Genomic DNA, 13,012 nt, shown 5'->3' on the forward strand with positions numbered 1-13,012 from the left:
GCAGCTAACGAACCATTTTTGTGCCGGTGGGAACGATTGGTCAATTATAAGTAATTGAGAGCCTCTCGAAACGTGGAATGAATTCTGCCCGACGAGACTACTTACCACGGATGAACAAGTAACCTTAAAGTTCGTGCTGCATGGGCATGCACATCCAGCGTGGAGCTTTTGCTACCGATTGGTTGCTGTTGGAGCTGCATATTCAGAGCAGAGTTGTAGTTGCAGTTGCTACGGCTGGGCCGAAATTGCCTTTCGTTGACCCCTGGAGTCGATGGTCACATGGTGGATGATGGGATATTGTGATTTACCGGACGTTTTTGTGGCCGTGCGAACGGAAATCTGCTTGTCCAGCTGTTGCTTTCCCACAGAGGATCGTTGTCCCCGAGAGGAAAAAGGAAATTGACCGCTAGTCGGTTCGTGTTGGTTTGCTGTGGTGAAGGAAGTAACCACTTTTTAGAAGGAGGCATCTGTGCAGTCAAATAATTTGGCAGAAATTTAATATCTTCTCTGTCTTGTTCTTTAAGCGATGCGCTTTGAATAGGTAATGGCCGCTTGGCGCTTGTTTTGGACGAATTTATCAAAGGCATTTAACATATTTTGAACGTTTTACTCATTCAAGTGTAGTTGAACAATCAGCAATGTTTTTGTAAAAATCACGAACTTAGAGACACCAGTTTCAAAAACGGCCTTCATTTTTTTTATTTTCAAAACCAAAGTTACCTCCCCAAATCGTCCTAAATAGCTCAAACCATACCTCTGCTACGGAATGCTGACGGTTACATCGGTCTGTTTGCGAGCCATTTTGCGTGCCGTACTGCCAACAAAAATCAAACCTTCGGTAGGCATTTTTATCATTCTAGTCCCACAATGTGCAACGCGTTGTTGGAATTTCTGTTTTGTACACGCCAACGGTTCGGAGCAATACCGAAGTAGTTCAATTACCGTCACGATTTCCACTATTGTACGCCATTGGTGGTATACTGTGGACCCAGTGACAGACATAACCTCAAAAGTGTACCGCTCGAAAATCACGCGCAATGGTTGACTGCAGTGAAACCACACCCTTAGGGTTGTTGGGACACTGGGAAGCAAATTCGTCTCTTTTTTGTTGTGAATGATGTTCCCCGACCAGTTTTCGGCTGACCAGAAGTGAAGGTGGTTTAACTGCATGGGGAGGCCTTCTTTGCACGCACCATTGGGTTTTGAGTGCATGCAAAGTGGCGTTATGTGGCGTTGACTGTTACGCAGGAAGACTAGTAGGAATGCTTCTTGTTTGCAGGTCTTAGTTTTGAGGTCTCATACGATTGACTGGCGTTTCTGTTGGAGCATCTGAAATTGGTAAGCAAAGCACAAATGTTATAGGAAGAAAGATTTTGCTGAAAACATTTGTGTTGTCCATTTTAGGCGTATCTAAGTCGCTCTGTGGTATTCGATTTCGGTCATAACCTATATTCTTTCTGAAGCTAGGACATGTGGCCAACAGTTGCCGGTCTGAAATATGCTAAAAAGATAGAAAATGGAGGGCACAAGAAGATGAACTCCTTTAATTTACTGGAAATATATCCTCACCAAGCAAAGAGCAAGAATGCCTCTAAAGCACATAATTCAGTCTAACTTTCACGATGTTTGACTAATAAGCAAACACAAATTATGGCTTCCAGCATCGATTTTCAAACACTTCTTCACCATCATGAGCACAGCAACGGGTTGCAAAATTAACACGCACACACAGCACGAAAACCACACTTGAAACCTGTTCTATCAGGGTCGCGATCTCCCATATGAATATCCTGCGCGGGCGTTTCACATTCGCTTCAATTTTGTGTCGCACCTCAGCAGAGCGGGAACGACCGATTATTGAGACTTTTGATGCCGTTTCGTGCCGAAAGCCCACATATGGAAGAGGCGGCTACAAATCCCCGTTACTCTGTAGCCTGTGTGATCCATATACGGATGGTCAACTTCCAACAAGCACCGGTAACAACATGGCTATTGTGGGATCTGAAGAATTTTGGTAAATTAATAGCAAAAAGAAGAAGAAGAAAAAAACAAGCTTTGCGCCATACAGGGCGAGGTTCGCTGTTCTTGAAGCATTAAAATCACTTGTTCGACACCACCGACCATCGATCGCTCGGAAGCTTCAGATTGATAATTATTAAGAAAGTCAGTCACCGAATGATTCTCAGCTCGGGGCTCACCTGATGAGCTTTAATTGGGAGAATGGAACAAACTGAGACCAAAAATGATCACAAATCCCACGCATCTCATTCTTTCAATGGAAAGCAATAAAATGTGTGATTGGGAAAAGAACGCGAGCGAAGCACCCAAAAGTACAAGCGTTGGTGGGCGTTCGATTGGGAGTGGACTAATTTTCTTAGAAACCCTTTTAATACCCAGCTATCCCACAAACACACAAACCATTCAAAAGACATCATGTTAAACAATATTTCAACGCAAAGGTTTTATTTTATCACAATCGCGTTTGATCGATGCGATGCCATTGCGGTTGATGGGAAAACAAAATTACCTCCAATAAACGACAGCCTACGCGGCTCCATTATTTCTCAGTTGGCAGCGTATCCGGGAATGGGAAGGGATGGGATTGTCAGTCAGCTAAGGTTCTGGGAAGCTCAAGAGGACGCCTACACACGCCCGTCCCAAGAAGTCACTGACTGATTGGTCGGGTTGATGTGTTCATCTTCGTAATTGCATACAAACTTCCAGTAGGCTTACGTTTAGGTGGGCTTCTATGACGCATTTACAACCCCCAAAATATGCCGATTTTCATTGCATTGTAAAGAATTATACTTTTGCAAGGAGCTGCTTTACAACAAAAGATCATACGTGTTCAATAGTGATGAAACGATCTCAAGGGTTTCACAAAAAAAAACCATGAATATAACTTATTATGTACCTTGCTAAACGATTTTCAGTTGGTATGGTACATTTTCAATATTGAAGGGCAACGATGCCGATCGATGCCCAATTGCTCATTTTTTTTTTTTTTTTGGAAGATTATGCGCGTACGAGCCAAGCTTTCACTCGCTCCGTGCAATGCGTGTGTACCCAAATGCGACCCTTTTTCGAAGATCACGCACTCCCTTTTTCGGTAGGTGGGTAATATCCTCTTTTTTCACTTTCTATTTACTACAAAGCAGACAACAACATTAACTGCTTTTGTTTAGAAACTTTCCAAGCATTTCCTGGAGCATTTGAATGGTGTGTGGTTAAGTTGTACCCTCTTTTTTCGGAAATTATCCATTCTCATAATCATCGCATGTGTGCGAGCGCGCGCCCTCAAAGTGTCAACTGCTGGTGAGGAGGTAATTAAAACAGTGCTGTGAGTACATCGACTCACCAAAGCCTCTGCAAGCTCCCGGTGGCGAAGTGGTACGCCTAACCACGTTTCCTTCTTAACGGCTTGTCGTTACGCGGGACTTAGGGTGGAATGTTTACTTACACCCGAAGGGCTCGCAGGGTGAAAATTGTACTACGTCGAACCGAGCAAACCTGGTGACGATTTGCGCATTGTAATGCATTCCATAAAGCTCTTTGTGGCATGCGTACTTAAAACCAGCATGTATACTATTTGCTTCAAGTGTTTCTTCACACACTTCTCCAGGAAAAAAGCGACAACGTGTCCAACAACGCAGCCAAGCCGGTGTAAGCATTAGAGTTTGGTCACACTTTCCCCTGCGTATGCTTGCTGGCAGCGTCGTGCACACATATCGTGCCGAACGATGACCTTAACTCACCCGTCGTCAGCGACGATATGTCATTTAATTAGTTAACAGATCCAATCGGCGACAGCATAAGAAATGCGCCTGGAAATAGAAAATACACACAAGTTTATCGCCATGATTTTGACTTCGGACAAAAAAGACAGGAAAAAGGAACAAAAACTCATGAGATCAAAAGCGCCGTACGTGTGTGCGGCATCATTCAATCAATCAATCATCATTATGACTCCGTGTATTGGATTCACGACAAGAGATGTTTGCTGTACCTCTGTGCAGTCTACGCTGGAGTTCCTTTTTTATGTAAAACCGTTGTAAAAAATCATCTAAATCACCATAGTGTCATCATTGGTCCTCCCGCGATTGGTAATTATTGGAAAACGGGCGCCAGCTGTATTGAAACTGAGGTGAAAAAAATCACTTTCGATTTCCTTCCCATATGTTCATCGGTCCGTTAGAGTTTCATAACGAGGGATTACTTTCGATGCTCCGGTGCTCCGATCGTGCTGTCAAACGACAACGAAACGGCAGATCGTTTGATTAATTCTAGAAGATTTTCATGGCCAGAAAGTGTAGGAGTCATCCGAAGGACTGAATAGTTGCTGTAGGAGGTAGGTTTGACACTACAACCTCCTAATGCAACCGGTTCCATTTACCGAAACTGGTTCAAATTTACTACGAGGAAGCAAACATCGATACTGCTGCTGCTCTGTAGAGGAATCGCTTGCTGTTTGACTGGGATTAGGGCCAGTTTTGGTGAATTTTGATTTTTTTTCGTGACCAAGGAATCAATACGCTGTTTGAAAGCGAAAATGGATGACATTTTGGACAAAAAAATCTATATTTTGACATTTTAAACTGTCACAATCGACTAAGAGAAATCGCAAGAGACATCTAGTGGTAAAAATATGAAGGACTAATTTTAAGAGATGACCTAGAAGAAGCTAAATTTATTCTGGAAGTATTTTTAATTAGTTCACCATTTATGAAGAGAAAAGCACTCCAAAGAAGTTTAGAACTCATGTGCAGTCTTGGTAATAATAGTTTCAATCCTTCATTTAACGACGTTTGGTGTTCTTCATCTTTTGCTTTTCTTTCTCCTGTCGCATGTTTCATCATCTAACTTAATTTACACCGTACACTATTTACTAGCGGCGTTTGCGATTGCAAACCGGCCACCATCATATAATTGTCCCCTTGAACTCTAACGCGAATCCATATAATTCGAGCCGCGTCGTTTATTAGCCCTGTTCAAGATGCAAGTAGCGAAGCGTCGCGTAACGTGAGTGGGGTGATAGCCTGGCTTTTCTCTAATGGATTGGTGACTCTTGGCCGAATGAACGCGCGTTGCATAATACGGCTGGATTATTAAAACTGTCCGTGGGTGTCCTTCGGCAGCAAATAATTTCCCATCACTCGCCGGGGACATACCGCCATTGCACGTCGTCACTGGCGTGTCTTCCCAGAGAGCATCACGATTAAACAATCAGCTATCTAATCGGTGACGCGAGATCTACAGCGATTGAATTAAGCTTTAAATGCTTATTTGAATTCTCTTGTACTACCTGTGCAGTGACCATATTGGCCTGGTTGACTGTGCGGGGTAACCCATTAGTGATCGGGTCGGAAATCGAATGCAATATTCCAAAGCGCAGCACCTTACCTAACAGTAAATGTTCAATCCAATCGACAAACTTCGAGATATTTATTTTACTGTAATTGCATTCCCGACAAAGCGTATCTCCTTCGCTGCCGTAGCAATGCAACCGAAGCTGCAGCGAGCCTTAATAAGGAAATTAGGTGTAGGAAGCTACCCTATAATCTTCCAGCATGCGTTAGCTAGCAGGAAAAAATAAAACAAAACGAGAAACATTTTATGGAACAGTTTTCTCTTGCGCAATATCAATGGCACGCAAGCGCCAGCAGCAGATGCAGTTATTCCAATCGGAGAACAATTCACTTCTAGGTCTTGGTGAGAAACATTAACTGCACATGCCACAACCGTACATTCTGCATATGCATTTCATGCCCTGGTTATCGTCGCGTAGCACCGGCAACCGTGCTCCGTTATGACGATGTGTTGATTGTGAAATTAGCCTCCGTTCGCACGTTCGCCGCCACGCGCATATTCTAATTGGACTAGAACGCCCTCTACATTCTGTGCGTTGCTCAGTGGCTCTGGACTAGAACGCCTTTCCACGCGAATACACCCCGAAGCCCTCTAGACATCAATCGGTGTTGCGGAAAGTAATGATAACTTCGTACAACTTTGTGTAAGAGTACGTTTAACGTTGTGGATATTCAATTCTCTCCTACACAGGAGGACTGTGGAAAGAAGTCACATTCCACGTCTCGTCAGGAAGTATTTTTAGCACCACCCACCGTCAAAGTGCCTGCGAAGTAGATGATGTCTTGTAGCGGAAATTGAAGAGTTGGGTTGTTTTTTTTGCGCGAATAAATTCTTAATTCTTCGAACTGCCCACCGAGGTGGTAATACTGCCAGGGGTGATGTATAATGTGAAGCTGAACAATTGAGGGACACACTGGGCATTTGGGGAGACTGAATAATTATTCCAAGAGGTTAAGAATTCGCAGTCTTACTCAGCAGCGTCGTACGGGAGATCTGTTAGGAAAACAGAGCTGCGTCTTGTCCACCCGCGCTTGTTTGCTTGTGCTCAGGTCGTTTACGCTAATGTACAAACAAAATCGGCGAATGCCTACGCAATTCTGAGGATTTAGGACGGTAGTTTGAGTGTTTGAAATGTTTCGAGTTTGAGTTGATTGAGTCAGCAGCAGCAAATGGGACAACTTGATAGGTTTTAAGACGCGTCAGTAAGATAGCTAGTGGAATGAACGTGCTCACACATCTTCACACACTTGAAGAACATTTCTGGAAGTTAAGATGTGAACCCTCAAGTATAACCAAATTGTGCATCCCAATTTACAGTATTTTCCACAACGAAAAGTGCAAATTGAGGTGAACAGAGGTAGAAATCAAAATCCAAAACAAGTGAGAAAAGTTTTTCGAATTTATTAAACGAACTGAATAACCGAACAACGAATAAGTGTTAACTTATCAGTGTGCCTGTGTGGTCATCAAATCATCAACCAAAGCTCTCAATCTTATCAACGGAAGCTAGTGACGTAATAAATCTGTGGTCTTGCTGATTGTTTTCCAAACCTTACGGTGAAAGTGAACCCGATGGGTATCAAGCTGGCACAATTACCATCGTCGGTGGTCCTGCACGTGCTCTTTGGGGTTTGATAGTCTACAGCCTTAACTCCCTGCCGGGGTCAAGTACGCGCGTGTGTGTGCTTACTCAACGTGTTCATTGGCTCGGGGCAAAGTTTGAACGCTTCCGGCGTATTTGGGCCCACCCCTGAAGCGATACACACACAGCCATACACAAACCCGCATTGGCGACCCTAGTGGGACCGCCCTAGTGCGGAACATCCGCTCCGATCCCTGCCGACCGGAGAACAAGCTACACCACCCCAAAAACCATGCTCGACTCGGAGCTGTACCCACGCGGCGGGGACACTCATCACGGGCAGCACGGACATCATCATCATCACCACCATCATCACCATCATTATAAGTCCCCGCATCACCGCCACTACCACTCACCCTCGCCCCATCATCACCATCAAGGGGCAGAGCGCGAGCGAAAGTCAAGATCGTCCCCGAGACATCACCATCTTCAGCACAGCGATGGGGAGAAGCTGAAGTATCAGAACGCGTTCGGTGGTTCGGTGGGCAATATTGGTGGATCGTCTTCGTCGGAGAAATACCACAAATTCTTCCCCCATCATCTACTGTCGGGTGGTGGTAGTGGTACCGGAGGTAGCGGTGGCTACTTTGATCTGAGTGACAAACTGGACAGTCTGAATCTTGGTGGTAGTCGAGGTTCGGAAAAGAGTAGTCTTATTAGTGGGAGTGGAAGTAGTGCGCTGAGTGGAGGAGGTGATAGTAACAACAACCATCAGCACCATACGTCCGGTTCGGCTAGTATCCTGAGCGATACAACCGCGGCTGGTAGTGGTAGCAATGCGAGTGGAGGAAGCAGTAAAAAGCGCACGATAGTGCTGGTGGGTGATGGACGGAGTCGTGTGAGACGAGTTGTAAGGACACAAACTAGGCATATCACTGTGGTGAGCTACTCGGGGCGGAAGAAAGAAACGGAAACGCACACCAGCCATCACGCGACTATCGTCAGGTGAGATACTAACTTTAACTTGTGAGCAAAACTTGCCGATTATTGAAGAGCCTTATACATATACTAAAATAAGACCAAGTGATTTATTATGACCATGATGTAGTCGTTGTATTAGTATGCAACACGTTGAATTAATATTTGTGTATATTTATATCTTTGCAGGTAAATTTATGGCTCCATGTTTCTATGATGGACTCCTATAAGCGATAACGATAAGTAAAAATCTCCATTCATTTATGTCACTTTTAAGAGAAGATTGCAAAAATTACGTTAACTTAATAACTCATCTTTGTGAAACAGCACCATTTACTGCCTCGCCTTATAAGCAACCCAGCGAAAGTAGCGCCATTTTGTGTGCGTTCTGCTTTATCACAAAAATAAATCTAATCCCCATTGGCACAACAAATGGCTTTACATCATCGCTAGCTAAGAGGATGAGAGTTACATCGCACTTGAAACGAGTACAATTAGCATTTTTCTCAGGCCTCTCAGCCTCCCGCCCCGTACCTCATCAGCGGGTTGACAAGTTTTGTTTGCTTTTAATTTGTGAAACATAAAACAAAACCTTTATGAAGTTGCTGAAGAAAAAAACTATCATTAAATTCGTGGGAAAATTAATGTAAAGTCTATCTCGCAACTGAAAGTGCAAGCGCGAGGAACACAGTGCGTATCTTGAGCGAATCGCAAGCAACGATCTGTTTCTTTTTTCATTAGCGCTACTAATGTGGGAGAGTAAAGAGTGCTGTAAGGCAAAGGGTAAAAAGGGCGAAGCCAGGGGATACCCAGATCGATGATAAATGTGAGTAGTAGTTCCCTGTTGTTTTTTTTCTCGACCCGCTTCCATCTAAGATTGGGCCATTTGTGTCGATTATGTAAATCCACCCAATCCACCGGTGCTTGTGCACCAGTGAGCTGGAGAGATTTAAAACCGATTGGTATAGAGGCAAAGCAAATTGGTGGAAACTGGACGTACAAAATGCAAACCATGCGGGTCATTCATCGCACTACAAACGATTTGGGATGTGTTGGTAGGTTACGTTAGGCCCCCTTTTTGGGTGGAAAGATTTGGTAAAGATTAGTCACACCATTAGATACCATTAACTGCTCTAGTGAGATGGGAAGCGCGGTTGCGTTGGGTCATCTTTTTTACTAGATAAACGCAACAGGTGTCAGATGTCTAAACGAGCACAGTTTGTCATCAGCGTGAGAAATCGAATGTTTGCCGATCGAAGTAATCAACGCACAATCGCGGCTGATGGTGCTAAAGCGAGTTCTAGCAACATCTTTATTAGATTTCGAAGATGTTAGACAAACGATTGCTGTAACAATGACTCAACCCATCGCGGGAAAGACTCGCAACAGCTTCTTTGTTAATGTGCACTGACCCACTGCCATGCAAGGCTCGTAAATCTTACGAATAGCCCTCGTAACTCTTTCTGTTCTCTTAGGCTGGAGATAATTTGTTAGAGCTTTTTCATGCTGCCTTACACAGCACAGAAAACAAACATCATAGTCACATCCTTGAGCAGCCGTGTGCAAACAAAAACTTTGAGCAATTAGGACAACACGGCCACATATCACACACAAAAAAGAAATCAAGAGGTGCCACCGCATACGAAAAACAAATTGATCTGTGTCCGGGAGGCGGTAAGGCGGCATGACTATCGAATCACACACAAAAATTTACACATTTCCGTTTCACGTTACGTTCACGAGCTGACCTTTGGCGATGGTGCTAAACCTGTTATGTGCTGTTGCAGAAGATCATTAATGTATATGTGTCTCTTGGCTGTTTAGAATGCTGGACCACATAATGAAACCTAATTCCCACACCGTTGGAGAACTCATGTTGTCACTTTATATGATCTTTGATTCCCAGATCGTTGTTAATGACTCCGTTCGGGACTTCCAGTGGTAAAGTTATGCTCAGTTTTTCTTTGCTAAGCTTACCTGAAGTTGATAGATTACAACTAGGATTAGGACCGATTTGAATCGTTATGGAAATAAGGTTACAGACCGAACACACATATTAGAGAAAGAATTTGTTTCGTAACCTGCTGCAACCAACCTGACAACGACCAGAACTGCAAAGGCCAAAGGAAGTCTTGTCCTAAAACCTGTGGCTATTATTTCCAACATTTGCATCGACCTGATCGAGTACCTGCAATTGCAGTTCGCTTCTGTAGGTACGTGTGTTTTGTAATAAAAAAAAAAAACAACCTGGCCCCCTGCGGATGCGGAGTAGCTACCTTTCCAAACTGCGACTACTCCATCGAGAACTCAGCTGGTTGCACGCTCTTCTCAACTTGCAGTCGGGGTTCTACCAGGAGTGTATGTGTACTGCTGTGTGTTGCATTAGCGTGTATCGTAACCGGCCCTTCGTGTTTCCCATAGTCAGCAAACTTACGGAGGGGCATGGTTATAGCTCCCGGACACTAAAAATAACCAGTCATAAAATCGTACAATTCTCACGATCACCCTCGTGATCACCTTGATATGGGTGGGGATGAACGTGGTTGTAAAGGCGATATGACGAGTGTACAAAGTTGAAGTGTAGTGGAACAAAAGCATCTACATCAATAAATGTACACCGCACAACCGGTAGCTCTTGTTTGAATGATGATTTTAGATCTGCTGGTGTACGAGAAATTCACATATAAATTATGATGTTGGAGATGTTGGAGATGAGAACCGCCTCAGATTGATCTATTCCATTCGTCAGAATCATAACTGTGGATGGTTTATTAGCTTAAGCTTTCTATATCATTCTATTCATCATTCCATCCATCTGCGTTTGATTCACATTGCCTTCCTACTGAAAATTGCGTTTAATTCCTAGGAACTATAACTTCGTTGATCAAGCTCTAGCTATTTATCACCCAATGTATCGTTCATTGTTTGCCCCAGCTTCCTTCTGACACTAGATCTACCATCGTCTAGATCGAAAAAGCGCAGGCACTCACGAACCTGGAGGTAACTTTAAAGGTCACACTAGAGGCAAACGTCTCTTAACCGGATTCGGGGGAACGGTGGTTGAGTCAGCCCGTGGCAGCAGTACATGTGCACGACCGAGAATTAATTATTGTTCTCCCCGGTAGATTCCCTCACCTGGTGAAGGACACGTTACCGCCCTAGAAATGTATGTGCCCCGTACCAAGCAACGGCAGAACTAAGCACATGCTAGAGGCTTTGGGTGGAAGCAAAATCCAGACACCTTCTACACGGAGGTGATGTGTTATGAGTGGGTTCATGTAGCATGTCGTCCAGTCCAACCCGGCAAGTGTGGGATCTAGCGTACCATGTGCGCGTGTACTTCAAGCGTCAATCGGTAGATCTCGGTAGGTACCATGTTTTCAATACGATCGTTCAAGTGTCAGTGTCAGAGCACGACAGTTTGGGGGTGGTGTCAAATGGTTTGTTTACACAGATTTGGACCATGACTGAGGGGAAGCAGAACTGCAAGCACAACTAGTCAAACATAAAAAGGCAAGCCGTCCATCAGAATCGTAGTCAAACATGGATCGAAGCCTGCAACACAATGGTTCACTCCTCGGTTGGCTGTACATCAAGATCAATAGTATAGTTTTGAGTGGTTTCTCCACAGGCGTTTCACTTTCGCTTTGTTGATTGGACTATAAATTGCAGTGCTGTGACTTTATCGAGCTACATAACCTAGCTTCGATCGACAGTAAAGCGACGGGAATGGACGCATGCAAGATACATTAGTCCTCATTTCTTATGTATGTTAACTCCTTCTATTTCTCGGGACGGGGGACGGGGGACGATCTCGATCGACTCGGCACAATTTGCTGAAGAAACTTGAAAATTATCACGTCAAACCAATCGATGTATAGGTCGTACAAATAGAGACTCTCGCCTCCTGCCTTGCCTTGTAATGAACTCGAACGTGACATTGACATTCACGCCTTTTATCAACAGCGGGACCACCGCTACACGTTACTCGCGTAGAAAGGAATCGGCAAAAATCGTGAGCATCTCAAGCGTCTGATTGGATTTCGGTCGTGAAAGGTGTGAAAGAGCCTGACGACACCAAATGGACAGTGTGCGAAGTTCATGGCGCGAGTGTCCTGGTTTATGTGGCTATCCAGCAAGCACCTTGATTACCATTGCTGGAATTAAGTGCTGGAACGAAGGGCATGGTGATAAAGCATTCTACTGTCTGCAGTTTTAAATGGCGTCTAGAAGGACGTCCAGTTGCAATGACCAGGTTTCATTCGCGGCCCTTGCTGGTAAAGGCCTCCTTTTTAATTATATGTACGTTTGAATCGATAAAGTAAAACCCCGTTGGAGAATGTTTGCTTTTGGCAAGAAGTAAATTTTATTAGCATGAGAGCAGCTTCATTTCATGAGCAGAATGCAAGTATAGGTTCCAATTACGTTAACGTATGTATTTTATTTAATTATTGTGGCAATTGACATTTAGCCAAGGCACAAGTTTCATAATCTGCTCAAATCTCATGCGTAGGCCACATCCTTTGCAACCCGTGTTTTTATTCATGTGCTACGCTAATTAAAGGATTTGTTTTCGTCTAGCTTAATTAGTTTTTAGTCATTTGGCATATCACGATGTTTTTGTTTCACTTTCCGCTACTCGAAGTTTCGCGTCGCGGCACTACGTCAAACAGGTGTACCACATAGAGGTCAAGTTTAACGTCATTTGGAAATGGACGTCCCCCAACTAGGGCCTTAAAATTGCGCAAAAAGAACGTCAGAAAAGTCAATCTGTTCACTTTACGCCATCGTTCCGTTCAAAAATTATGAACGACAACCAGCAAATCAGCCAGGTAGAATCACTACAGTAGATGAATGCTGTAGCGATTTCAATTATATCGACGCCTCGGAAAAGGACAAGGGCGTCCTACGAGCAAAGACAGTTTCCCAAAGTGGACCAATAGTGTTTTGCGGTCTTCAAAATCCATTAGATTACGATAGTCACTTCCTTGGATGCTACCAAAGTTGTTCTCGCTTAGCGCGGTCTGCACATTAGCCGCACACGAGACGCGCAACGTTCACATATTGACCGTTCGCATGACTCAT

The 13,012-nt window shown here is 44.1% G+C and overlaps 2 protein-coding genes across 2 annotated transcripts in view; one reads left to right on the forward strand and one right to left on the reverse strand.

The window, feature by feature from the left end:
• LOC126568500 (gastrula zinc finger protein XlCGF44.2-like) overlaps positions 1-13,012 on the reverse strand; it is a 237,494-nt gene that overhangs the window by 106,918 nt on the left and 117,564 nt on the right. The gene's annotated exons all lie outside the window — the stretch shown is intronic.
• The window catches only part of LOC126567765 (IQ motif and SEC7 domain-containing protein 2), a 67,266-nt gene continuing 61,392 nt past the window's right edge, over positions 7,139-13,012 (forward strand). The window contains exon 1 of the mRNA XM_050224049.1: positions 7,139-7,954. Within this exon, the coding sequence (XP_050080006.1) occupies positions 7,242-7,954 (713 nt within the window). The 5' untranslated portion in view covers positions 7,139-7,241. The remainder of the gene's footprint in view (positions 7,955-13,012) is intronic.

The sequence above is a fragment of the Anopheles maculipalpis genome, chromosome 2RL (genome assembly GCF_943734695.1).
Source record: "Anopheles maculipalpis chromosome 2RL, idAnoMacuDA_375_x, whole genome shotgun sequence".
Classification (NCBI taxonomy): Eukaryota; Metazoa; Arthropoda; class Insecta; order Diptera; family Culicidae; genus Anopheles; species Anopheles maculipalpis.